The sequence below is a fragment of the Carya illinoinensis genome, chromosome 2, assembly GCF_018687715.1.
Source record: "Carya illinoinensis cultivar Pawnee chromosome 2, C.illinoinensisPawnee_v1, whole genome shotgun sequence".
Taxonomy (NCBI): Eukaryota; Viridiplantae; Streptophyta; class Magnoliopsida; order Fagales; family Juglandaceae; genus Carya; species Carya illinoinensis.
The window spans coordinates 23849266-23875743 of NC_056753.1; the positions used below are offsets into that span (position 1 = coordinate 23849266).

General features: G+C 36.9%; 1 protein-coding gene across 1 annotated transcript; it reads left to right on the top strand.

The window, feature by feature from the left end:
* The first annotated feature begins 2964 nt into the window (after positions 1 to 2964).
* On the top strand, positions 2965 to 9046 carry LOC122301810. The gene is made up of 10 exons (XM_043113185.1): positions 2965 to 3286; positions 3396 to 3664; positions 3760 to 3969; positions 4085 to 4177; positions 4419 to 4514; positions 4630 to 5289; positions 6347 to 6630; positions 7806 to 7938; positions 8528 to 8624; positions 8743 to 9046. Exons 1-6 carry the CDS (start codon positions 2965 to 2967, stop codon positions 5017 to 5019), a joined length of 1380 nt encoding a protein of 459 aa, XP_042969119.1. The 3' UTR covers positions 5020 to 5289; positions 6347 to 6630; positions 7806 to 7938; positions 8528 to 8624; positions 8743 to 9046.
* The last annotated feature ends 17432 nt before the right edge of the window (positions 9047 to 26478 follow it).

A 26478-nucleotide genomic window follows, 5' to 3' on the forward strand; every position in this document is an offset into this window, starting at 1 on the left:
TGGACAATCAATGACTTTCCTGCCTACGGGAATCTCTCTGGCTGGTCAACAAAGGGGAAATTAGCTTGTCCGACTTGTAATGCCGACACAGACTCCAATTGGTTGAAATATGGCCGAAAACATTGTTATATGGGACACCGACGTTTCTTGCCGCCGGATCACATGTGGAGAAGGAGAAAAGGGTTGTTCAATGGTAAAGAAGATCATCGCATGCCACCAAGGGATATAGGAGGATACGATATTCTAACTCAATTGCAGATGATTGGGGAGGTGATGTTTGGCAAATCTCGTAGGAAGAGAAAACGTACTGCTGAAGAGCTGAATTGGACAAAGTCCAGCATATTCTTCACATTACCTTATTGGTCAACACTTCGACTTCGGCATAATTTAGATGTTATGCATATTGAGAAGAATATTGCCGAAAACATCTTATTCACTTTAATGAACATTTCAGGAAAAACTAAAGATAATATCAACTCAAGGCGTGACCTGGAGATTTTGGGCTATAGAAAAGAGTTACATTTGAGGCATGAAGGTGATCATGTAACAATGCCAAATGCACTGTACACATTACATGGAGATGAAAAGAATAAATTTTGTGAGTGGCTGACCGATATCAAATTTCCAGACGGGTTCTCTTCCAATATCTCGAACTGCGTTTCTCTACGCGATTGCAAAATCACTGGGTTGAAAAGCCACGACTGTCATGTTTTCCTTCAAAGACTAATCCCAATCGCTGCTCAGGGTTTTTTAAGAAGTGACATTGCATTGGCTTTGACTGAACTTAGCACTTTCTTTAAAGAGTTGTGTGCTCGAACACTGGATGTGAATCGCCTATCCCAGCTCCAAACAGATATTGTCACAATTCTTTGCAAACTGGAGATGATATTCCCTCCCTCCTTTTTCGATATCATGATCCACGTAGCTGTTCATTTGCCCCGTGAGGCCATACTTGGGGGACCAGTTCAATATAGGTGGATGTACCCATTTGAGAGATATCTCGGCAAATTCAAACGGTATGTTAAAAATAAAGCTCGACCAGAGGGTTCAATAGCCGAGGCCTACATTCACACTGAATGTTTGACATTTTGCTCCATATACCTCCAAGATGTTGAGACGAAGTTCACTCGAGCAGACCGCAATATTGATGCTGATGAAGAGGAAAATATAGATGGATTCAGAATTTTTAACCAGAAAGTTCGTCCCTTGGGTATAGCTTCCAATGTGCAATTAGAAGATAAACTTTTTAAGGCAGCCATCTGGTATGTGCTCAACAATTGTTCGGAGATTGGAGCCTATATACAGTAAGCATCAATGAGTTTCCTACAAAATCTACTTACTTGCACTTTATCCAGTTTTTATATATGCAACAATAACGTCTTGCCATTGTTGGTTTGCGATTCCGTGCACCCAAATATAGGGAACACTACGAGAAATGTAAAGTGCAACACCCAAGTTGCATCGATCGCATGCATCAAACTGAATTTCCCACTTGGTTCAAGCACCGTGTAAGTTCTTCTCCATCCTTATCTCCGTTGACTTTACTCTCAGGTTTTTCTGACATGTTTTGGAAAGATGAAAATATACATTGTCAATTTTCTTCGATTTTTTTATAGATCCAGGAACATCGTACGGAGACTCCACTTGATGTATTTGCTGATCTGTATGCGTTGGCTTGCGGCCCTGACCGGTTGATTGCATCATATGATGCTTGCATAATAAATGGAAAAAGGTTTCATACGAAGCATCGTGAATCGCGCCGGCGTACACAAAATTCCGGAGTGTTGGTAATCGGGGATGACGCCACAAATAACGCAGACTTTTACGGTTGTATCCAAAATATCATCGAGTTACGCTACATGGAGTGGCGTCGGGTGTATCTATTTGAATGTACTTGGTTTGACGTTGGTGATAGAAAACGAGGGGTGCGGGTGGATGACCATATGATTAGTGTCAACATGAACAGGACTTGGTATAAGGATGAACCATTCGTGTTGGCGAGTCAAGCTGATCAATGTTTCTACATAAGAGATTTAAGGGCGAAAGGGAATTGGGGTGTTGTGCAGAACTATACAAATAGGAATGTATACAACATTCCGTCCGTGCCGAGGATTCAGGAAGATATTAATGATGGTTTTCCAAGTAGTAATGAGGCTGATCAAGAAAGTGAGTCATCATATTATTATGAACCAGTTCAGTGCGATAATGCAGATCCAATGTGGAATCAACTGGATAGGATTGATATACCACCTAGTCATATTGATGCACGAGAAGTCATGCATGTGGATGGTCAATGCATAGAAGAATCTGGATTTATTAATGATGACATGATTCCTTCTGGTTCTGGAGATGCGACTAGTGAGTCATCATATTCAGATGATGATGACCTATCCACAGACGAAGAGTATGTGTTAGATTTATAATTACAAGCTATTACTAAAACCTCGTTATTGTATGCCTTGCATACTTAAAACCATTAAGTATTTCATACATTTTTTGAATGATTTGTTAAAACCATTCAGTACAATTATTGAATCCTAAAATACCTCAACGTTTATGTAGCTTTCTTCCATTTATGTTTTCATATATGAACATTTCCTCTAAATTTGATTGACTTCTAATGTGTATCATATTATTACTGTGTCAGGTGAGGGAGCAACATTACTACATTGCATTAAGGCTGAAGTGGACAAAGTTTGGGTTGGATTTTCTTCCTCATATCTCGACTAGTTTATCATGCAATCCCATATTCAAGTTGGAGGCATGAGGAGCACTATTACTCCTCAAGGTATCACAAAATACTTGGTTAAGTTATTGTCATTCAAATACACATGGTCATCAAATACTTCATGGGTTAGGCTACCCATGAAGTAATTGAAAATGGTACATAAGTGATCAATTCATTTCAATTGTTGTCTGTGATTTAGCTGTTATTTTGTGGAATGGACCTAACGTTTAAACACAATGATATTAACTCATACACACGCAGGTGACCGAGCGGGACCCAGTTCTAGAGGTGGAGGGAGACTTCGAGGTATTCGTGCTCGGCGACATGTACCATACTCGGCTCGCCACAACCGACCACGGGGAGCGAAAATCTCCTCATATCATAGCCCTGAGGAGGGTAATCAATCATCATCGGATGACTCGACACAGCCCCCAAGTCCCCCACCAGCAAATATACTAATTCCCACACCTGCGCCTATTCGAGAACCCTTACAAGTGCGGGAACAATCGCCTCCTAGAGAAGAATCGAGAATGGAAGAAAGCAGTATACCAGAAACTGGTGATGGTTTTTTCAATATGAATGCGTTGACCCTTCCATATGTGCTTGTAAGTGTAAAGATACTTTTTTTGATTACATACACTAATCTAGTTCATATTTTGCTGCGCAGTTGCGGACGCCCCCACGGGGCCCGAACTAACGCAGCAACAGAGAAGAAGATATCGTGGGCCCGCTAGATGCATAGAGTTTGAGAAGGTGAGGAAGTACGGTAAAGTGCCCTTAAAGATAAACGATGGTGAGACAGCCCCGTGTTGTGAACACGCTTCTATGTTCACAACACGAGTATCATGGATTGTTAAGCAATTTTGTGACATGAGTCATGCGCGATGGACTGATGTCCCGGCTGCCATGAAAGAGGAGCTCATTGACCGCGTTCGGGTAAGTTATCGGGTCTCATAATTTGCTATTATGAATACTGGAGTGGTTTATGTCGTATTACATAAACATTAATACTAGTTCGCTATGTCTTGTAGTCTGACTTCGTGCTCGACTGGGAACGTGAAAACCACCGATTGACGGTGACAAAGGCACTTCGTAAGCGCTTCAACAGCTTCCATCACGACTTGCACAAGATTTACGAATCCTTTGGAAGCCATGAAGAGGCGTTAGCTCATGGGACAAGCTTAGTGGACCCCCTTGTATGGGTCAAGTTGTGTGGTAGGTGGGGCAGTGACGCCTTCAAGGTATATATGCTATTTCTCATATTAAACCATAAATCCTTCCATTAAATATGTAAACTATATTGTTGTGGCAAATCCGGTTGTTTAAGTAAGCTAACATGACTTATGTGCATGGCAGAAAATTTCAAGTCAAAATCGGGAGAACCGAAAGAAGCAGGCAATTAATCACACATCGGGACGTAAATCATTCGTCCGAATACTTGAGCAAAAGGTATGAGGATTCCTCCCAGTCCTCATTTAAGTATCTATTAAGTATTAAATGATATTGTCCTCAACATGCACACATTATTTTAGTGCTTTGTGATTGGGTGATATGATTACCTGAGCTCAAAAAGTGTGTTTTGTGATTGTGGTTAATGTCAATGATGTTGAGAATAATATGCACATGTGGTTGCCAATACTTATCTAGATCCAAAATCTAACCTTCTTATACTTAATGCTAACAAATGTAGCGCGCTGAGAATGGAAATTTGGTGGACTTCTATAAGGAGACGCGCTGGTCGAAGAAGAAGAATAAGTTTGTGACAGATGCTACTGAAGATGCTTACGTGAGTAGTACACTTATAGTCCCATGCGTCTCTACGTTTCTTTCTGATAATAATATATTGCATATTTAAACACATGACTCGATTCCCCCCCCCCCATTGTTTTACCGTTGTGCAGAAGGAGATGCAAGGTAGATTGGATGGCCTAGAACCAGAGCAACGTTGTGATGAGGCAGCAGCGAGTGTCTTTAGGGAGGTCCTTGGCCATCGACCTGGATATGCGCGAGGACTCGGAGAGATGGTCATCCCTGAGTCCTCGCGACAACGTGACCAAGTGAAAATGCAATGCTACCTATCTGAGATTGAAAGACACAAGAAAGATGCTGAACAACACAAGAAAAATGCTGATGACTATAAGAGTCAGCTGGAAGAAATGAGATCAGAGATGCGGGCTCTTAGGGAGCATCAGTTTGCGACCGACAGATTGCTTCAGTCCTTTTTTAAGGATCATCCGTCATTCACTGAGTCATATCGACAGACTCAGTGTAATGAGCCCTCCGACCCATAAGGGGGGGTCCTACGTTTTTTGCCTGTTTGGGTGGTATTTTGGTAGTCGATGGTGACAGCTGGGCAATATATATATTACTATATATATATATATATATATATACTAAACGAACTATGTCAACACCGGGGAGATAAGCAACTCTCGGCCTAATGCCGCTTTTTGGAGGAGTGTTTTGAGCATATATTCCGGTTTTGTGATTTCTGGAAAACTTATCCGAGGGTTCCGCTGCCTCTTTGCCATGCCTAACTCGAAAGACTTCAAAACCAATAGGTAAGTACTCTCTAACGACCAATCTTTCAAGTGGTCGAGTTGACCAGAACAACTGTATTGGGGCTTAACCAGAACTTGCTTAAACGGTATATTTGTTTAAGTATTCCGGTCTCTGTTGATTATCCTCAGCATTCTACAGTGCTCTTTAGAATCCTAGTGGTAATTGGGGTAGGCTGGTTTTTGCAATCTGTAGTTGGAGTACTGAGCTATGATTAATTTTACTTGTGTTTATTTATCTGCTTTATTGAGGTAGTTGTATGCGAATCATTCGTTGGTTGTTAACATGTGACGAGTGAATTAATATATTATACATTGCTTATAAAGGGACACACTTGGATTAATAGAGCTTCCATGACTATGGGTTATAGTTTGGAACGTAAGCGATAAACATCAAATTATTCTCTATTTGGCTTGGTTATTTAGATGGTATGGTATGGCCTTGCTAATCCAAATGATTAGCATTTGGTATTGCATTTAGGTTACAATGCAAGTGACTCAGATTCAGGTGGATTGATGGGAGATGAAAAATAAGTCAAAGGTTTCAGATTTTCTGTGAACGTGACTGTAGGAAACTGAAAACGCAAGTTTTCTCCCTTTGCATTCCTCTTCTTCTTTGATAAAGCTCCTTGGTTTAACTTGCAAAATCATATCTCTAATGCTGTATTAAGAAAACTGCTTTTCTGTTTTCTTAGCATACTGGAAAAAGAATTATTGTCTCTCATATGTCTAGATTAGATATCTTAGATCTACAAGTGAAAGATATAGTCAGAGGAAAAGTTTAGTGAGGAGGATAAATTCAATATCTGTTACACTGCTGAACGTGGCTTGTCACTGTTGTTAGACTTAATCTGTTATTGCATTTTTTGACAGTCAGGCGTGCCACTTATGTGCATGAGCCAATGATTGCCTTCTCCATCATTGTTTGGCTGTTCATAACCAACTCTGTTATTGCCCATTGTATTTGCACACTCATGCATCACCAACAGAGAGGTGATTTTGTTAGACAAGGGTTGATCTGAGCCACTAAAATCCCATTTTCTATATGCGTTGTCAGCAGGCTGATACTTTGATAGGGGAAGAGGCTCGGTATCTTCGCCTGGCAATGGGGCATGAAAAACAATCCCTTGATGCTCTTGGTGAAGCACACAGTACTTGCCTAAATGATCTCATGAACTTTCCTACCCGTAATGCTTACGGTCTCTCAAGTGTTGCTGGAAACATAGAGAAGCTTGCAGCTTTGCAGAATGAATTTGAAATTGTGAAGAAGAAGATGGATGGTGATAAAGCCAAGGCAGAACAAATAGTGAGAAGAAGGTCAAAGTAGCTTCACATGGTTATGAGGTATGTGGCCCATGAGATCCCAACAACTCTTTGTTTCTGGCGTCATTTTATATCCATCAACCCAATTCTGCTTCCTGGCTGACATGGTTTTGGCTGAAATATGTTTTGGCCCATGAGATACTCTTCTAAAATAATCGATGATCTGCAACAATGAGTTCATTAAAAAGCAAACAAGAAAGCGTATATATATATATGCTTAAATTTAAATATGCTCCGAGGGCCGGCCGGGAGACTCAGTACTCATGAGCTAGGCAATTAGATTAGAAGAGCATACATTCTTTCTGTATGTATGGATGAACAAAATTATAAACATATAAAGACGCACTTCACCTTCAAATCACGAGGCCTTAATTCAACTCTCATATAGTAGCTAGTGATCTCTACTGATCTCTACTAGTCATGTATTTTCTCATTTTCCAAGAAGAATATATCATATTTTCTGCAACATTAATATGTATATACATCCAGGCAGCACCATTAACATGATGCATGAATCTTCAATAATAAGTAGTTTGGATGAAGGGCGGCTGATCCTTCTAACCAATTAATTTCTGCCTGCCTGGACAGGTATTAAGTACTAATTGAAACGTGTTCAGAAATTAAGTAAAACATTATAGTCAGTTTTTCATACAGGGATCATCTGCAGATAATGGTATTAATTGCTGACCTATATCAGTTCAATATGATCAACTAATAGTTTTTGGACTATGCATCCTGATGGTCCCTCCAATCCAGAATGAAGTGCTTGGTGAGTCATCCAAATTGTAGTAAACAGGATTGTCAAAGCCTTAATATTTACTACTAGTTTGCCTTTTTAAACTGACCTTCATTTCGTCATCAATCATATATGAGAAGTTCTTTTTTTTGGGGGTGGTAAGAGTTTTGTAAGTATTAATGTTGGCTAATGTCCTCTGGAAAAAGGAAAATCTTAACTCTCCTCAAATTGACTTATTACACCATTTCTTCTTTCAACCAATTCCATACTAAATTATTGCAACTCCACGTCAGGAACTTCTCTCTCCTGTAAGCATTATACTTGATACAAAATGATTATCCAAATATTGATTTTCTATGTATGGATTCAAATGCTGAATGTCTATCTAGTATGAAGCACACAGTACTTGCCTAAATGATCTCATGTACTTTCCTACCCGTAATGCTTACGGTCTCTCAAGTGTTGCTGGAAACAAAGAGAAGCTTGCTAATTTGCAGAATGAATTTGAAAATGTGAAGAAGAAGATGGATGGTGATAAAGCCAAGGCAGAAAGCCTTGAGAATAAGGTCAAAGTAGCTTCACATGGTTATGAGGTATCTGGCCCATGACATACCCAACATATCTTTGTTTCTGGCGTCATTTTATATCCTGATTTTAATTCTGCTTCTTGGCTGACATGGTCTTGGCTGTAATATGTTTGGACTTGTTCCCCCGTTAACCTTGGAACCTTTTTTTTTTATAATACCAATAACTGTACTTGCATGTGTGTGTGCGCGCTATAATAGTTGCAGTGCAGTCCAATGTCTTTCAAAATGTGAAATGTTATCCTCCAACAAGAATTTGCCATCTGGAAAAGATGAACATCATATATTTCAATGTAGTACCAAAAGCACATAGAAACAATCTTTTAATCAAGCTCATGGAGTTTTCACCTGTTAATGATACGTAGACTTGTCATAAAGTAGATCCATTCTTTTTTCCTCTGCTAATAATATGGAAACTTGACTTGGAGATCCATTGCTTTTCAGTCATACTCATGGTACTTAACATCAACCTGTATATATATGAAGTTAAATGGATAGAAAGGCTTTGTGTTTCCAAGACATACGTAGCATCCAAATAAATGGTAACTCTATGTTTGATGAGTGCTTTAAAGGGATTTAACGCATTAATTACATGCAGGGGTGGACCTGTTGACTGCATAGCAAATGAGCAATTGTACTAACTCCAACCATGGAGAAACGATGGGCCTGGGATGCACTTATGTACAAAGACTAAGGTTACTGTAGTGAAATTGATTTTATGATCAAGTTCATTTTCCTCTTTTAAATATTGAGGCTTCATACACCAATTACTTGAATACGATTTGATTAGGTTTCACTTTTCCTTATTCTCAGGGGAAAATACGCATGTACTGACTTCCATGCAATATGGAAATAGGTGTCAGCAAAATGTTCATGCTCGCCACCTTTCTCAGACAACCAAAGTGCCCAAGTGTGGGTGGAAATGTCCCAAACATAGGTCTCACTTGTTAGATTAATGTGTAACTTGGAATAGATTGGTATTTAGTGATACTACAATCTTCAAATCAATTATATAATACAGATGATAGTTTATTATGTAATTAATAGCTCAGCTTGTATTTGAGATATGATCAGAATACATTTCCACCCAATGATAGTATAGTTAATTGATTTGTCACTTGTGTGAAATTAAACACTTTGATAGAATGGTCTCAGAAATATTTGTTGATGTATGGATTGTATTATTCTCCCATGTCAATCAGGTATAATTGGATGAAAGCATGAAAATTCATGCTTGGGAACAAGTTAATGAGACCCATTATTCTTACTAGGTCTTATGAGACTTAGTAAGAATAATGGGTTATTAAAATTCGATGCTTAAGTTTTGGCGGCGATTAAAGACTCGCTGTTAAAAATGTAAAAAATAACAAATAAAAAGCAATGGGCAGGTTGTCCGGTTTAGCAGCGATTTCATAATCGCTGGGAAATATATTTCCCGTTTAGAAATCAATAGCAGCGATTATGTAATCGCTAGTTTATCCTATAGCAGCGATTTATGAACCGCTGCCAAATACCATACCGGCGATTTCTACCTCGCTGGTATATCATCTAACGGCGATTTATGAATCGCTGCCATATCATAAGCCAGCGGTTTATGAAACGCCGGAATTTTATCTTCCAGCGATTTCTTAATCGCTGCCATTTAAAATTCCAGCGATATATGAAACGCTGCGATATCATTCCATATATACCAGCGATTTTAGAATCGCTGCTATATACTATGACAGCGATTTTATAATCGCTGGCAAACAAATTTCGTAATTGTAACCTATTTACCAGCGATTACAGAATCGCTGGAATATTATATACCAGCGATTTTCTAAACGCTGGCAACTCATTCTCGGTTATGAAATTTATTTTCCAGCGATTAGTGAATCGCTGTCATATACTATAGCAGCGATTAACAAATCGCTGCTATATTAATTTCTAAACCGAAACTTTATTTCCAGCGATTTAATAATCGCTGCTATATACTATGACAACGATTTTTTAATCGCTGGCAAACAAATTTCGTAAGTGTAAATTATTTGCCAGCGTTTGTAAAATCGCTGGGTTATAATATTTACCAGCGATTTTAAAATCGCCGCGAAATAGAAAACGGTTTAGGGTTCATATACCGGCGAGTTGAAAATCGCTGGGATATATGTGTTATATTCCGGCGATTTTTTTTTTCCGCCGTAGTATATTGGAAATGGCTATATAGTACCGGCGAAGAGGCGGCGATTATATTATCGCCGGTATTGATGTATGGCGGGGATTTTCCTTATTTTACCGGCGATTATTAATCGCTGGGAAAGGTCGAATCTGTTGTAGTGCTTGTGTTATCAAATGGTGAATTCTTGAACTTATGCATCTTTTTATTTTATGCAGTCAACTTTGTGTATACAAACCGTATGGGTCATCTTGACAAAGTTTATTTACAAGCACCGTAAGGAACTTATATTTATGTTTATTATAATTATCACTACAACAGAAACGTTTTTTTGGGACGAAAAATTTCATCCCAAATTGTAGGTTTTTTGTCCCAAAAAATATTTTGGGACAAAAAAAAAATCGTCCCAAGGTCGTCCCAACATCACTGTCCCATAAGGTATTTTGGGACGAAAATCACCATTTTATCCCAGAAAATATCTTTAGGGACGATTTTGAAATTGACCATTTGATACCGTTCGAACGGGCTAGTTATTTGTCACGGTTCAATTTCATTCCTGAATGATGTTTGAATGGCAATACATTGGGCGTTCGAACGAAATTACATTGGTTGAACGGTTATGAAAACACGTTCAAACGATCCCAAATTTTGATAACGTTCGAACGGTACAAAAGAGATTTCCGTTCGAATGTTAAAAGAAGAGATCGAACAGTAAATGGAAAGAAAAGTGTTGAGTTATGTCCGAACAGTACGCTAATGAATTGCGTTCGAACGTTTTTTGACCAATCTGGTTTCGTTCGAACAGCTATATCAATAATGTTTGAACGTTCCAATAATAATAAAAAAACCAATTTGATATTCATAAGATTTGAAAAACATACATTAGAAACAATTTAGTACTCACGAAAGTTTTATAATAAGTGCGAACTAATAAATAACCACGAGACTGACATTGTTCATACATAATTAGATAATGTCATAATCTATATGTAAAAAACCATCAGTTGCTTGGAGGCTTGTACTGTTGCATAAGCTGCTGCATTTGGAGTTGCATTTCTCTCCTGAACTGTTCTTGTTGTTCTTCTTGTTGTTTGAGGCGCACCTCCATCTCTCCTTATTTCGCCAATTGAGCCTCTAACTCATGTTGCCTTGCAACCAATTCTTCGATTCTGCGATTCGAATTCTCTTGCGCTATAGGGCTGCAGAAGCAGACCAGGAAGAAGAGGAGGAGGGGGAAGGTTTGACACAGCGACCCAAACCCCTCAAATATCCTGAACGTTGATCCAGAACTTGTGTGAAAATCTCAACTTCATTTGTTGAGGAGTTTTGATCTGACGCAGATTCAGCACGTATGGCAACCATTTTATCTTACACATAAGATAAATAATTAATATTATCATAAATATTCTAATATATTTATTTAGAACAATTTATAATACTTATATAATTTTCATAGGCATTACGATGACTCCACTCTCCATTACGATTATTATGTGATGCAGCATATAATTTTGTTAGATCATAATTGGCATCTGAATCTTGCTATAATAAATATTTGTTAAGATATAAAGTCATTAGGATTCATATATTTAGTTAACTATATAAAAATAAAAAAAATAGCAATACCAATTTCTTAGAGAGGCGGTGGAAAGATCTTGAGCCTGCATGATGAGTAATCTTCAGTTTCTATCTATTTGTTTTGTTTATAGAACTTCGCTCCTACATAGGAATTGAAAATATTAGAAAGCGAAATTAAAAATAGGATGACTAAAATAATTAATATAATTATACCTTATATGATGGATCCTCAAACATGTCAAAAAGTTTTTCCCAATCAGAAGGTTTGTCATCTTGAAAAGGATGTTGGCGTGCATCTTCCATATTCTCGAACTTATTATAGTGCTCATGACAACTCGACTTATATTTGCGGAATGCATTACTCATAAGCTCTTCCACAGTCTTACGCTCATCTCTTCGACCAAAATTTAATTCGAAATCATCCTCCAAAAAAAAAATTAGACAAACGTATTATCATTTATAATATTCAAACTTTAAGTAAAATAAAAAAATTTACCAACTCACTATCTGTTTTTAACATTATCGAACAACTCTTCTTGATAAGCTCTTTAACATCTTGGGGGACTTTCTTCCTTGAACTTGTTGCGAAAGGTGCATAAGTTCGTGTAAGAGTACCCACATGCGATGCAAGCCAAGCTGCTGGTTGTCCTTCACCTCCAGTATGTTCGTCAAGAATGTTAACATCAAGACTATGCCGTAATTTTAACTTTGACCAGTATGGAAGATCGAAAAATATACTCTTCTTAGTCCAATTCAACTCAGATGTAGCTTGTTTTCTCTTTCGATATTTTTTACCAAATTCATTACAACCAGCATCTACAAATTGTGCAAGTAAATCTTCACCAGACAAATATGATGGAGGTTGGCTCCATTCAACAGTACCATCAAACATTTTTTAATTTCCCCGCCATCTATGATCACCAGGTAGAAATCGACGATGACCCATGAAACATAATTTCCTCCCGTAAGTGAGCCATTCAGATTTAGTATGTTTGTTACAAGTTGGACATGCTGTTTTCCCCTTAGTACTCGAACCTGACAAGTTTCCATAAGCTGGAAAATCATTTATTGTCCATAAAACGGCAGCATGTATCTTAAACGACTTGCCTGTTGATGAATCAAATGTGAGAACCCCATTCTTCCACAAATCTTTCAATTCTGCAATCAATGGCTGTAAGTGTATGTCTATATCATTTCTCGGTGATCTCGGACCTGGAATGAGCAAACTCATCATGAAATATGGATCTTTATACACTTTCACGATGGTAGATTATACGGCATAAGTACAACTGGCCAAGTACTGTGACTAGTACTCATGTTCCCAAACGGATTAAATCCATCTGTTGCCAACCCAAGTCTCACATTACGTGGTTCTTCTGCAAACCATGGGTGTTCCTTATCAAATTCCTTCCACACCTGGAAGTCAGCAGGATGTGATAAAATATCATCGTTTCTAACTTTGGCTGATGAGTGCCATATCATGTCACGCTTAACAAAATTTCGGCAGCATCTCCCCATAGTTCTCCAAATATACTCGTCTGGTTGTGTGCACTGACGTTTAACACGTCCATACACCATCGCCATCATGCATATCCGGAGAACAAGGGATGAATGAATCTACCAAAATCTTAATGCTGAACGTATAATAGATATAAATCGATAGTTTGCGAGAATAATCTTACAATTCCAAACTGTCCACTCTGGACAATTCAAGAGTTATCAATCTTTCAATTCATCCAGATTGATAACTCTCAAACAGGTCTAAGGTTTATTTTGATGAACAAGCAATACAAGATATGCTAACATGTATCCTACAGACAATGCAAGAAATGCTAATTAAAAGTCAATTGATTAATTTAAATAGTTAGTATTTAAGTATTATTAAATCTAGAATATTTGTATTGTAATTCCAAACTATAATTTTATTAATTTAAATAGTTACTTTTTAAATATTATTAAATCTTAACTATTTCTATTTTAATTCATGACTTTAATTTTATTAATTTAAATATTCACTATTTAAATATTATTGGAATTAACTATTTGTATTTTAATTCCAAACTTTAAATTTATTAATTTAAATTTAAAGTATTTAAGTATTATTCAATCTAGAATATTTGTATTTAAGTATTATTAATTCTTAACTATTTGTATTTTAATTAGCCTTCAATTCATTAATGGAGAATATTAAATCTTAATTATTTGTATTTTTTTAAAATTCAGTTGATTAATTTAAATTTTAAGTATATGTTCAATTATAAACTCTTAATTATTTGACAATTAAACTAAATTCATATACTTAATTTAAAGATTAAGTATTTAAGTATTATTGAATTTTAATTATTTGTAGTTTAATTAATATTGAATTGATAGATTTCAAGATTAACTTAGATATTCTAATTTGTAATTAACATTTTAACACTGACCAACATAACGTTCAAACGGTTAACTTGACCGTTCAAATATATGACACACGTTCGAACGGTAAACATGTATCATTCGAACGGATCTGGAACAGATTCCAGTCGTTTTCAACCTCTGAAAACCCCAACATATATTAAACTCATTACATCAAACGAAAGCACACAATATCACAAACTCAGTGCAGCAAACGAAAACACTTATATTCAAATCAAAATGAGTCAAAGATAGCATAAATACCTGGTTTTGATAGATGAAATTGCAAGAGTAAACGTAATGCCCAAAATAGTGAAAAAGCTCTTCAAGAAACAGTACAAATAACCCTTTAATCCGAAAATATACGAGATGGATGAATGCAAAAAATATTTGGGGGCTGGATTGAGAGAGAATGGCGCTGGTTATATGGGAAATGAACTGGGAGTGATTTTGGGAGTGGTGAGACGAGCGCGAGATTGTGAGGTTCTGTGGTCTAAATGTAGCACATTTACGTTCGAACGGTAACTTACTAACCATTCGAACATGAAATTATTTTGCGGGAAAGTTTTCCCTCGTGATTTTAACGTTCGAACGTGAAATATTTCGTTCGAACGTTAATATCCCGGGTAAAAAATGTTTGAACGCATAATAGTACGCATTCGAACGATACTCAAACTCAGATTCAGTGTAAATTTTTATTCAATTAAAAATTAGATTTGCACTAGATTATAGCTACTGATGTCCTATAAAAGTTCCAAGCCAAACTGAATCAAATTAAAGTGTATTTCTTTCCGAGAGTACAAAACTTAAGACATTCTATGTAATCAAAAAGAACTGTTTTTTATCTGATTAGGTTTACAAATTCGATACTTCAAGTAAAATAATGAAGTTAAATTGCTAAATAAGACGGAGAAAATGCTTACAAGCTTCTGATCTCGGAGACAATGATTAAGAATTATTTTTAAAAAATGCATATCTTATTCACTGCAAAGTCTCTTTGCTATACAATTGTTTAGTTTGATTTGAAGAACAATTGACATACGATTGTTTAGTTTAATTTAATGAACAACTTGACATCAATAGATATAATATATATGCTTGATTATATATTATAATCAAATATTACTATATATGTTAATATGTTAATATATCCTAATATATATAACATATATAAATAGAGAGTGTTAGTTAATTAGCTTATAACTAAAATATAATTAGCTTAATATACTAAACAACTCATAACATGCATATAACATATAACACTATTATATGTTACCTAATATTATTATATAGAGAACTCTATATAGTATACTATATTATACTACATCATATTCCCAATACTATATATAAGTTAATATAATATAATATAATATTATTACCTAAATGAAAATATACTATATACTACATTATAAATAATAAATATAGTAATAATGAAAAATTATTACTATAATAAACAAATCTTTTAATAATAACCGTAATTGGCAATAAATTACAGTTAATAAGTTCGAACAGTATTAACTTACCGTTTGAATGGTATTGCATATATAAATTACCCCGGACGTCATTTTCATGGAAGCCAAACGTGTGCATTACGTGGTTCTCCGCCGTTAACCGTCGATCTCCGCCGTTCAACGCCGTCTTCTCCGACGTAAACAGTACCCACTCAAAGCCAATTGATCTAGGCACCGATATTCTTCTTTTTCAAAGCATTTTACCGTTTAGATTTAGGTTTTGATGGATTATTTGTTTGAATTAGGATAAACTCATTTTTTTATCAATACTCACCGTAGATCTGCTTTAATCCTTTGTATGAATGTTTATTTAGCTTTGCATTTGATTTATTTGGGTGAAAAATCCATGGAATTGAAGGATTCCATGGATTTCAATGGCTGAGTTGACTCGACCCGGAAGCCAATCGATTCAAATATCGTTCGAACGCTACAGAAAGCGTTCGAACAATATTCACTAACCGGTTGAACGTTTGGTTCGGCGTTCAAATGTTCATCCAACCGTTCGACTGTTAATCCAAACCGTTCGAACGGTATTTGAATGTTTGAACGTTATTTGAGACGTTCAAACATTTGGTCTAAGTAGTAACCCGTTCGACCGTTCATTTAGACGTTCGAACATTAGATGGACCATTCGACCTCTACGTTGAGTGTTCGAACGGTAAACGTTAAACATTCGAATGTTGTTTTACACGTTCAAAGGTATAGTTTTACCGTTCGATCACTATTCCAGAAGTTCGAACGGTATAAACTATTTTAGTAATATTAGTTAATTGTTTTTTTTTTTCCATATTATAGTTCCAATCAATTTTAATTAAAAATAATTTCTATATTATAATACAATTAATGTCATAATTTAAAAATATAAAATTTAATATTAATATTTCTATTAATATTAATCACATTAATATTAAATAAAGTGATATTATTTATTAAAAGTTATTTTGTTCACAATGTCTCACTTTATTAAATTGTTATTCCTTGATGTATATTATGAATAGTTATTTAATGTATTTTTATTGTTAATATTGTGTATCTAATTTTTAATTGTAAATTTCATGTTGATTATAATGTCTTCTTCTAAGGCGGGACATAAGCGATGCAATCTTGGTGGGACTAGTAGTGGTCCAGTCAGGGAGGCGACTGTTTCACTAGAGCGACCAGTGAAAATTTTTTATTTCCAAAGTCTTGTCTGGGAGGGTCATTCACTGCCAACAGTCTTCAGCGATCGTGGTTGGGGACCTATCCTAGATGCACGAGAGGAAACCTGGGAGCCAATCTCCTATATTGATATTGTTGCTGAGTTCTATAGAGAGCTTAGTAGTGCCAGCCCCAATGATGGAGGGGCCTACAGGATCTCCGTCCGAGGAGTACCTGTTGTATTTTCACGTGTACTACTTGCTGAGCATTTCAGTATTCCTATGTTGCCAGATGCATATCCGAATGTGGTGCCTAGAGAATCTGATCCTTCAACTGAGGCGGAGACAGCTGAGAAGGAGGCATCAGTTTATACTGATGAGGTCGATACCCTTGTTGATCATGAGGTGAGGGGTTTGGTTGTTGGTCCAGATGCTCCACCGTATGACGGGATGAAGAGCATCAAACATGCAGATTTATCCTCTTTCTTCAAGATTTTGAATTTGATAATTGCCAACAACATTGACCCTCGGCAACACAAGACAGAGGTTGGCATTGATCGGATGAAATTTGATACGGGTTGCTCATGGCATTCTTATCGACTTGGTGGGGTATATATTCGATAGGATTCGATCAGAGTCTCGGTACATTTCGATGAATATACTGCCGTTTGGGATCCTGATCACCCGATTTCTACTGTTTGCTAGTGTTGTGCCTGATGTTGCCGAGCATAAACGGGAGTCGATGGGACCGATAAATAGCACCACCCTCTCACGCAACACAGGACACTCGAGACTGCGTCTTCGTGGACATGTTCCAGATCAGGTTGATCCTCAGAGAGATGCAGAGCCGGGAGATCATGGAGTATCAGCTGTTGGGACATCCACACAGGCCGAGGCATCAGTAAATAATGTTACTCATGAGGAGATGAACGAGATTGCAGCGATCAGCGAACAGACATCAGCGGTGATTGATGCAGTGCGTACAGAGATCCATTCTGCTGTGTCTGTGCTTCGTATACAGATTGATGCCATGTTTGCGACTCAGGTCACCATCTGTACCCGACTGACACAAATAGAGGAACATATAGCTGCAGTCGAGGAAGTGTGCACATACTTGGGTCTTAATTAGTACCTTCTATTTTTTTTTTTTTAGTTTTTGTTTTAAGTATGGACAATATTTTGTATTTTGTAAATTCAGTATTTAACTATGAAATAGTATTATTTTATATTTTCTAAACTAATTATTAATTTATATTATTCCTATATTATTCTTATTATTTAATTAACCAATTTCTTATATTTACTAGTTAATATAAATATAATTCTGCAAAAAAATTAAAAAATTAAAAATTGGTTACCCTTGGTCACCGTTCGACGATAAAAATAAAAAAAATTAACATTCGAATGATAAAATCATTTTCCCTCTAAAAAAATTTTACTTAACACGCCAAAATTACGTTCGAACTATAAAATTTATACATTCGAATGGTTTATATTTAGTGTTTGAACGTTTAACTAATTTGAGACAAAATATTTCGTCCGTTCAAACGGTCTGGACAATCCATCATTTTTTGGGAATGAAATTCATATTTCATTCCAAAATCTAATTTGGGACGATTTTCATTTCGTTCCAAACCAAAATCGTCCCAAAATCAATTTTTTGTTGTAGTGTATGTTCCACATTTATTATTCAAATGCTCACTATAGAGGGAGTTCATACCTTGAATTGAATAATACTAGTTGAACCTAGTATAATAATAAAGAGATCTCCCCTTGCCAAATATAAAAAAGTCTGTGTTTAATCATTACAAAAAAAGACAAACACTATACATGGATCTATCCCTTAAGTCTTTTTAGAAAAAAATGTTGCTCTAATCATTATAGAAAAAATGAGCAACAAAAATAGACATATCAAAGGGTAGTGCAAACTAATCTTTGGAGGAAATACTCTTTCATGTATCTAGACCCTATCATAAAGTTTGATTTTTCAGGTGAGTGACAACTCTTATAAACATCTATAAGAAGGAAATGCTAATAATAATAATAATAATAATAATAATAATAATAATAATAATAATATATAAGAGAAAAAGAGATCAAAAACAATTATTATATTTTATGTAAGTTTGCTCACTTACACTGAAATGTGTATGAAAGAAGGAAGGAAAAAGATTAATTTTTTTTTTTTAAAAAGAGGGAGGGGGAGGGGGGGATATAATATATATATATATATATATATATATTTCATTAGTTTTAATTTTTGTTAATATTTTGTTTTCATTTTGGTTTATTTGGTATGTGTCAATATTGGATGTTTTAGCTTCTGAAGTAGAAGCATGGGACTTGTAGGTGTTTATGTGGCAATTGGTTTATGTTTTTATGGGATACGTCCCAGTAGGACTCTATGCCAAGAGTTCGCGCAGGGTACAACTAGCTATTAAGTGACTTAAGTCACTTAGACAACTATGACCCAGACCCCCTATACATCCTAATACCTCCCTTACCCATTTCCCGCGATACACAGACCCATCGCACTACCTTACAGGAGCCCTAGCCGCTTCTCATTCAATTTACTTGTGATAAACACTCAGTTTTTATTATCATGATCCACGATTCAATCTCCTGATGAGATTATTTCATTCAAGTCCATCTTTTTCACAAGTTCTAGGGTTCGGGGCACATATATATGGAGATTGGGATTTTTGTTTTTGCTGTGTGAAGTAGGAGTTTGGATTTTTTTTTAGTTTGAGTATGCATTTATACATATGTTTAGTATGCATTTATACATATGTTCACATGGGTTTATATTATTCATGTATAAAGGCTTGATTTTGGTGGGTTATGGGATTATTCATTTCGGTTTTAAATGAGTGCCCCCCAAGTGTTTGTGTTTATACCTCAACCAAACCATTATATTTATATGCTAATAATTTTTGGTTGTTCTCTTATCCATACATTTAGAACATAAGAGTGGTTGGTTTTTGTGGAGAGTTGAGATACTTCCTAATTCCAAGTTGTTCATCATGTCATATACTCTGTGGTCCTCAGACTCCTCTAATTCTAATCAGTGTTATTTTCATTACGACCTTGTTGGTTTGGTCATCCAAATGAGGCTCAAAGAGAGAGAGACCAAAGAGGAAGAAATTTACTGCTACAATCTCTCTCGAACAATCCTCAAGTGAGGAAGAGCCTCAAGCTGAAAAAGTCCAATTTGGGGAGACCTCAGCTCCTCCACCAGAAACTTCAAATCCTGGAGCCACTTTTGAACACTTCACTATTGCTAAAGCTGAAATGGCGTATAAAACTACTATCTCTCGACAAATCCACTACGTAAACAGAGTCCTACTGCATTTGGAGCTTCTACCACATTTAATATTTAAGGGTATTCGATTGGATAACTCTTCAAGAGAGTTTTTGCTAGGAATTATTGAGAGTACATTCCGTGAGCTTGTGAGAGAAAATTTACTAGAGAATTTTTTTTTTCCTGGTTTTCATCTCTCTGAGTGTGATCTTGCTCCATGTTGGAGAATTAAGTTATTCAGTTCCAACCACTAGAGTTACAGGAGAAAAGTCAATATTTGAAAATTACCAGAGCTTCTAGCTGCAACTAAAGTAGAGGTAAACGAGACCTTTGTCGAGTCAATTAAGTAGAGTAAATTAACAAAGCTTTTGTAATTGAGAACATGCTTATAATGTGATTTTCAAATAATAAAATTGATTTTTCTGGGTTTGGATGTCCCGTAGGGTTTTATCTTTAACGAGTTCTTTAAAGGGTTTCCCTTCATCACCATTTATTCTGTCATGCAAACGTGAATATTTAATTTATATGTTTGATTGATTAAATAATTGCCAGATTGAGATTTAACAAATTTGTTCAGGTGAATTGTTAGATATTTCCATTTGCTAGAGGTCATGTTCGGAACATAGGTGATAAATGCCTCTGGATCCCTATCAAACACGAGAGGCTGCCAATATTCTGTTTACAATTTGGTGTCATAAAGCATGTTAGAGTCCAGTGTCCAAGGTCAACATTTGATGCAAGAGCAGCCTCCAGCCAAAAGCTACCCAAATCTTCAGCTGAAGGAGGGAGGGTTTCGAAGACTCAGATAAGTGGCACCAAAACAAGCCTGAGGCAAACATGTACTATGATGTTGGGATGGGAAATGATGATAAGGGCTTTCCTATCCCAGCATTAGAGTAATTTGACATTGGGAGCTCTGACAATGAGTATGTGGTGGGTTCCAAATATGGTAAGGGAAGCAACCTTGATTTCCAAGCTCAATCTGCCTTTCCAATTCAAGCAAGTTTAGCTAGTCTCAAGACTTCCCCACATTTAATTGATATGCATGTGGAGGACACGTTTGCATCCAGGCTGGCCTCTCCCACCAACGTTCCTTTCTCTTTCTCTCCCCAAGTTGTTGTCCCTACAGAAGGTCCTGTCCCAAGGAACAAATAGGTCAGTTCTTCCTCCCTTTGCTCTCTAGTAAAAGCTTTCAAGCTAGGTAATTTGAAGGATGGGCCTAGCTAGAAAAGAAGAGCCAGGGGGCTTTGGATGATGGGACCACTTGGCTTGTCTGATGCAGCCATGGGTGCTATTGACAAGCCAAAGTACAACAAGAGGCCTGGAGAGGCAGTTTATAGGTCCATTTTGACTCGAAAGAGGGCCAAACAAGCAAGAATGATAGTGGCTATCCAACAGCCCTACCAATAATCAGAACTGAGCAGCTAGGTTTGATTACTGGTATCCTAGTAGCTCAAGGTGCCTTCCATGTCAACCATTTATTTTTTACAGATGACAACCTTGTCTTCTACAAGGCTAATCCAATTAAGTGGAGTAGGTTGCATTAGCTCCTTGGCACTTATGAGAAAGCATTTGGCCAGAGACTAAATCTAGAGAAAACCTTAATTTTCTTCAGCAAGAACAATTGACAGGAAGTCCAACAAAGCATCCTTGCTATAGTAGGCACTAACGCTTCTGGCACCTTTGCAAATACCTAGGACTCCCCTCGTATGTTGGGAGACACAAGTCAAAAGCATTCGGCTCGGTATTGGACAAAATCAAAGCTAAGATGGCTAGCTGGAAGACCAATCTATTGTCCTAGGTAGCAAAGGAGATCTTACTCAAGTCAGTACTCCAATCAATCCCTACCTATTACATGGGTATCTTTAGATAAAGTCTTCAGACCAATATATCCTATAATGGTAAAACAATGGAGACCAATGGAGGAGTGCCACGTAAGGGCTAGATATTCAAAGCTAGTATGTCGCGCAGCAGGGGAAGATTTCTATAAAGACACCTACCCCACCCCTCCTCTCTCTCTGTCCCTCTCTTTCCTTCACAAACACTAAAGTGACCAGAAAAAGCCTAATCTTCTGGGCCATAGAGCACTGTAGCAACATGTAGAGGACCTTAAAACCTGGGGCGCCAAGTTTGTAGGCCACCATTTTTTATCTTCATTCTGTATGGGGGAAGCTGTATATTGTTCTCCTTTTTTAGTGAGGCAAATTAAAACTAAAATGGGAAGATTTAGAACAAGAAGATGAACATCTGTTTTAGGAAAGCCGTAATTTTGTTTCCCCTTTTCCAGTGCGGTAATTTAAAACAGAAATGGGAAGATTTAGAACAAGAACATGAACATGGGCTCTATTTTTAAAGATTCCTGGTTCATAGGAGTCGGGAGAGGGTTATGGTTTTATGTGTTTTAGTTTCATGCAAGATGGAGGGAGAAAGCTCAATGGATTAGGGCTTTATGGGTTTCGAATGGAGAAGGGAGAGAGGGAGGGAGGGTTAGGGTTAGGGTAACACATCTTCATCTGGTTCAGTTTCATGGAATTGCTTGGGAGAGAGATAGCGGGGGAGAGATAGAGAGAGACTCGCAAAGAATCAAACGTAAGAAATGGCTCGGTGGCCAGAGAAAGAAGACAAGCAAAGACAGAGAAAGACCTCATGCAGAGAATCGAACAGATAAACCTGTTTTGCTTGTATAAACTTCGAAGGAGAGTGCTGCAAGCAACATTAGGGGGTTTTTAGTGTGTGTGTGTGTGTGTGAGAGAGAGAGAGAGAGAGAGAGAGAGAGAGAGAGAGAGAGAGAGAGAGAGAGAGAGCGGGTTGGGGCTGGGGGTCTCGACAAAGTGGTTCCCTTGTTGCACAAGAGTGTTGTTTTAAGATATAGCCCTTACATGGCTATCATCTATTGGTTTCTGATAAAAAGAATTTGTGTGATAAATTGGTGAGAAGTTATTCTCGTATCTTTAAGCTCCCTAAAACTATTCTCAAAAGCCTCAATAAACTACTACAATTATTCAATGGGGTCAAGAGGAGCAAAGGTTTAAAATACACTAGCTAAATTAGCAAGCCCTTGGTGAACATAAAAGTGCTGGACGTCTAGGCTTTAGAGATTTTGAACATTTTAAACTTGCCTTACTTGCTAAATAAGGATGGAGAATCATCTAAAACCAGTCCTTCCTCACTACTCAGGTCTTACAGGCTAAATACTACCCAAAATCTAACTTTTTTTCAGGTAGACCAAGGTGCAATGGCTCTTTTGTTTGGAGAAGTTTTCTATCAACAAGGCACCTACTATCACAGGGCTTAATCTGGAAAACTGGGAATTGTCGTAGTGTAAGGATTTGGCATGATAAATCGCTTCCCAGTCCTTCTACCTATCGTGTCTAATCTCTAATCAGTGTCCTTGAGATAGATGCCAAAGTATACTCATTAATTAACCTAGATACCATATAGTGGAACCTCCCTCTAATCCATACAATTTTCTCAGATCAAGAGGCTAGCATAATTAGCAAGCTGCCCATTAGCCATTGTTGGAACCATGACCTATTAACTTGGAGATACTCAGCTAATGCAAAGTTTTTAGTGAGGAGTGCTTACCATCTACAAAGGTCCATTCTAGAAAATAGGCTAGGTGAGTCTTCAATGACCCAATCAAAACCAAAGTTTTGGCAAAACATTTAGAGAATTAGGGTGCTTAATGCAGTCAAGTCCTTCCTTTGGAGAACTACCAATGAATCCCTTCCCACTAACCTCAATCTGCACAAAAAGGAAGCCAGTAGAGTCCCCATTTTGCTTAATGTATCTACTCCATCCTGAATATGTTGCTCATGCTATCTGGTCGGGCAAGGCTACTTGAGATGTATGTACCCTATCCTCGAGGAGGATTCAGAAGACTAGAGTTGATGATAGTTCATTTAAAGAGATGCTAGAGAACATTATGGCCTAGTAATTAAAATTAAAATGAAACTTGACTTATTGAAAATGGGCTTTAAAAACTAACTAGGGAAATTCAGATTCTAAAGTAACCCAAAAAGAAGTCCCAAATGATCTAGAAAAAGGGTAAAAAAAAAAAAAAAAAAGCCACAACAAAGCCCAAACCAACCTCCAAACCGTTGAACCAGCCCAGCCAATTTTCTCACTCTTCCTAGGCCGATTTGGTTATAAATTTGGCTTATAATGTTTGAACTCATCACAGGTGTAAAATTGTGGCCTCTGATCTCCAACCTTGTCATGGGTGCAAAATAGTTGTCTCTAATGTCTAATTCCGCCATGGGTATAAAATTGTTACTTCTAATTTCCAAGTGCAATCCTTTTGCTAACTTGGTGATTTATATTATGTTTGGCTATCCACAAAATGCACAATCCTACCATGGTGGTAAACATGACATCTGTTTTATTTCTAATATTATTCATTATGATTGTACCAAAGATCCATTATTATATATATATATATATATATATGTACCATCATTGAAATAAGATGCTTCTGGAAATATCACTACTATTTTGACAATGGCTAGTTGTCTAATGCATTCTGTAAATGGCTTGTCTTTACACACTAGGATAGATAACTGCCTCTTGAGTTCTTGATAACTCATCCCTTTATCTCTAATATTCTTGAAATGACTTTGAGGTGCCGGTAGAACATCAAGAACAGAAAGCATGGATGGGACTAGTTGAGCATAGAGGAATTAGTGCTTGATAGGCAAAAGTGGGTTACCAATTTTGAATAAGTGCCAAGGGGACAAGGGACCATTGGAGTATTTTATTCAAGAATTTAATTCTTCGCTATGAAAGTATTGTGAGTGAGGGGGACAGTTTCTAGCCTTGTGGAGTTTCTTTCCTGTTATTTTATTTTACACATTCGATCGGGCTCAGTTCAAAGAAACGGATAGGTTTTGAATAAATGAGTTTTACATGTTATGAAGTTGTTTTCTTGTCATTTAGAATATATATTCGTATTGTTGAGTTGTGATTTTAAGAGACAGAAACTAATCCCTTGACCCTCCAGATATGGGGCGATAAAGGTGTTGCAAAGAGTGAAGGGACTTCGGAAAGGGCTATAGAAAGCTTTCTTTGATCAACAGCCAATGCACAAGTCATGATATTCACATCAAGCGGTCTGTCGCTGTCTGCAAATTCCACCCCGAATGCCCCCAGGCGCCGGAAGCAACTAGCTGTAATTGTAGCGTGAGATCAAAGAAAAGTTGACAAAAACCTGGATTTGCTCAAGCATTATATGTATATATGGACCTATCTATAACATTTTGAAGTATCGAATTTTCAATTAGTGCTTATGAGCAATGGACCCATCTACGAACTTATGGAAAGAATCAAATGAGTTAATATTTTCATTAGTTTTAATTTTTGTTAATATTTTCTTTTCATTTTGGTTTATTTGATATGTGCCAATATTGAATGTTTAAGCTTCTGAAGTAGAAGCATGGGACTTGTAAGTGTAGATGTGGCAATTGGTTTATATTTTTAGGCGATAAATCCTAGTGGGACTCTATGCCAAGAGTTTGTGCAAGGCACGACTAGCTATTAAGTGACTTAAATCACTTAGACAACTATGACCTTGACCCCCTATACATCCTAATACCTCCCTTACCCATTCCCCACGATACATAGACCCATAGCACTACCTTACAGGAGCCCTAGCCGCTTCTCATTCAATTTACTTGTGATAAACACTCAGTTTTTATTATCATGATCCACAATTCTATCTCACGGTGAGATTATTTCATCCAAGTGCATCTTTTTCTCAAGTTCTAGGGTTCAGGGCACATATATAAGGAGATTGGGATTTTTGTTTTTGCTGTGTGAAGTAGGAGTTTGGATTTTTTTTAGTTTGAGTATGCATTTATACATAAGTTTAGTATGCATTTATACATATGGGATTATTCATTTCGGTTTTAAATGAGTGCCCCCCAAGTGTTTGTGTTTATACCTCAACCAAACCATTATATTTATATGCTAATAATTTTTGGTTGTTCTCTTATCCATACATTTAGAACATAAGAGTGGTTGGTTTTTGTGGAGAGTTGAGATACTTCCTAATTCCAAGTTGTCCACCATGTCATGTACTCTGTGGTCCTCAGACTCCTCTAATTTTGATCAGTGTTATTTTCATTCCGACCTTGTCGGTTTAGTTATCCAAATGAGGCTCAAAGAGAGAGAGGCCAAAGAGGAAGAAATTTACTGCTACAGTCTCTCTCGAACAATCCTCAAGTGAGGAAGAGCCTTAACCTGAAAAAGTGCAATCTGGGGAGACCTCAGCTCCTCCACCAAAAACTTCAAATCTAGAGCCACTTTTGAACGCTTCACTATTGTTGAAGCTGAAATGGCATATTGAACTACTATCTCTCGACAAATCCACTCCATAAACAGAGTCCGACTGCATTCGGAGCTTCTACCATATTTAATATTTAAAAGGATTCGATTGGATAACTCTTCAAGAGACTTTTTGCTAGGATTTATTGAGAG

Excerpts from the sequence above, each read along its gene's own strand:
- LOC122301810 (XM_043113185.1), top strand. The coding sequence starts at position 2,965 with ATGATATTAACTCATACACACGCAGGTGACCGAGCGGGACCCAGTTCT. Across the intron at positions 4,178-4,418 it reads TCCGAATACTTGAGCAAAAG|CGCGCTGAGAATGGAAATTT; the intron begins GTATGAGGATTC and ends TAACAAATGTAG. Across the intron at positions 4,515-4,629 it reads ATGCTACTGAAGATGCTTAC|AAGGAGATGCAAGGTAGATT; the intron begins GTGAGTAGTACA and ends ACCGTTGTGCAG.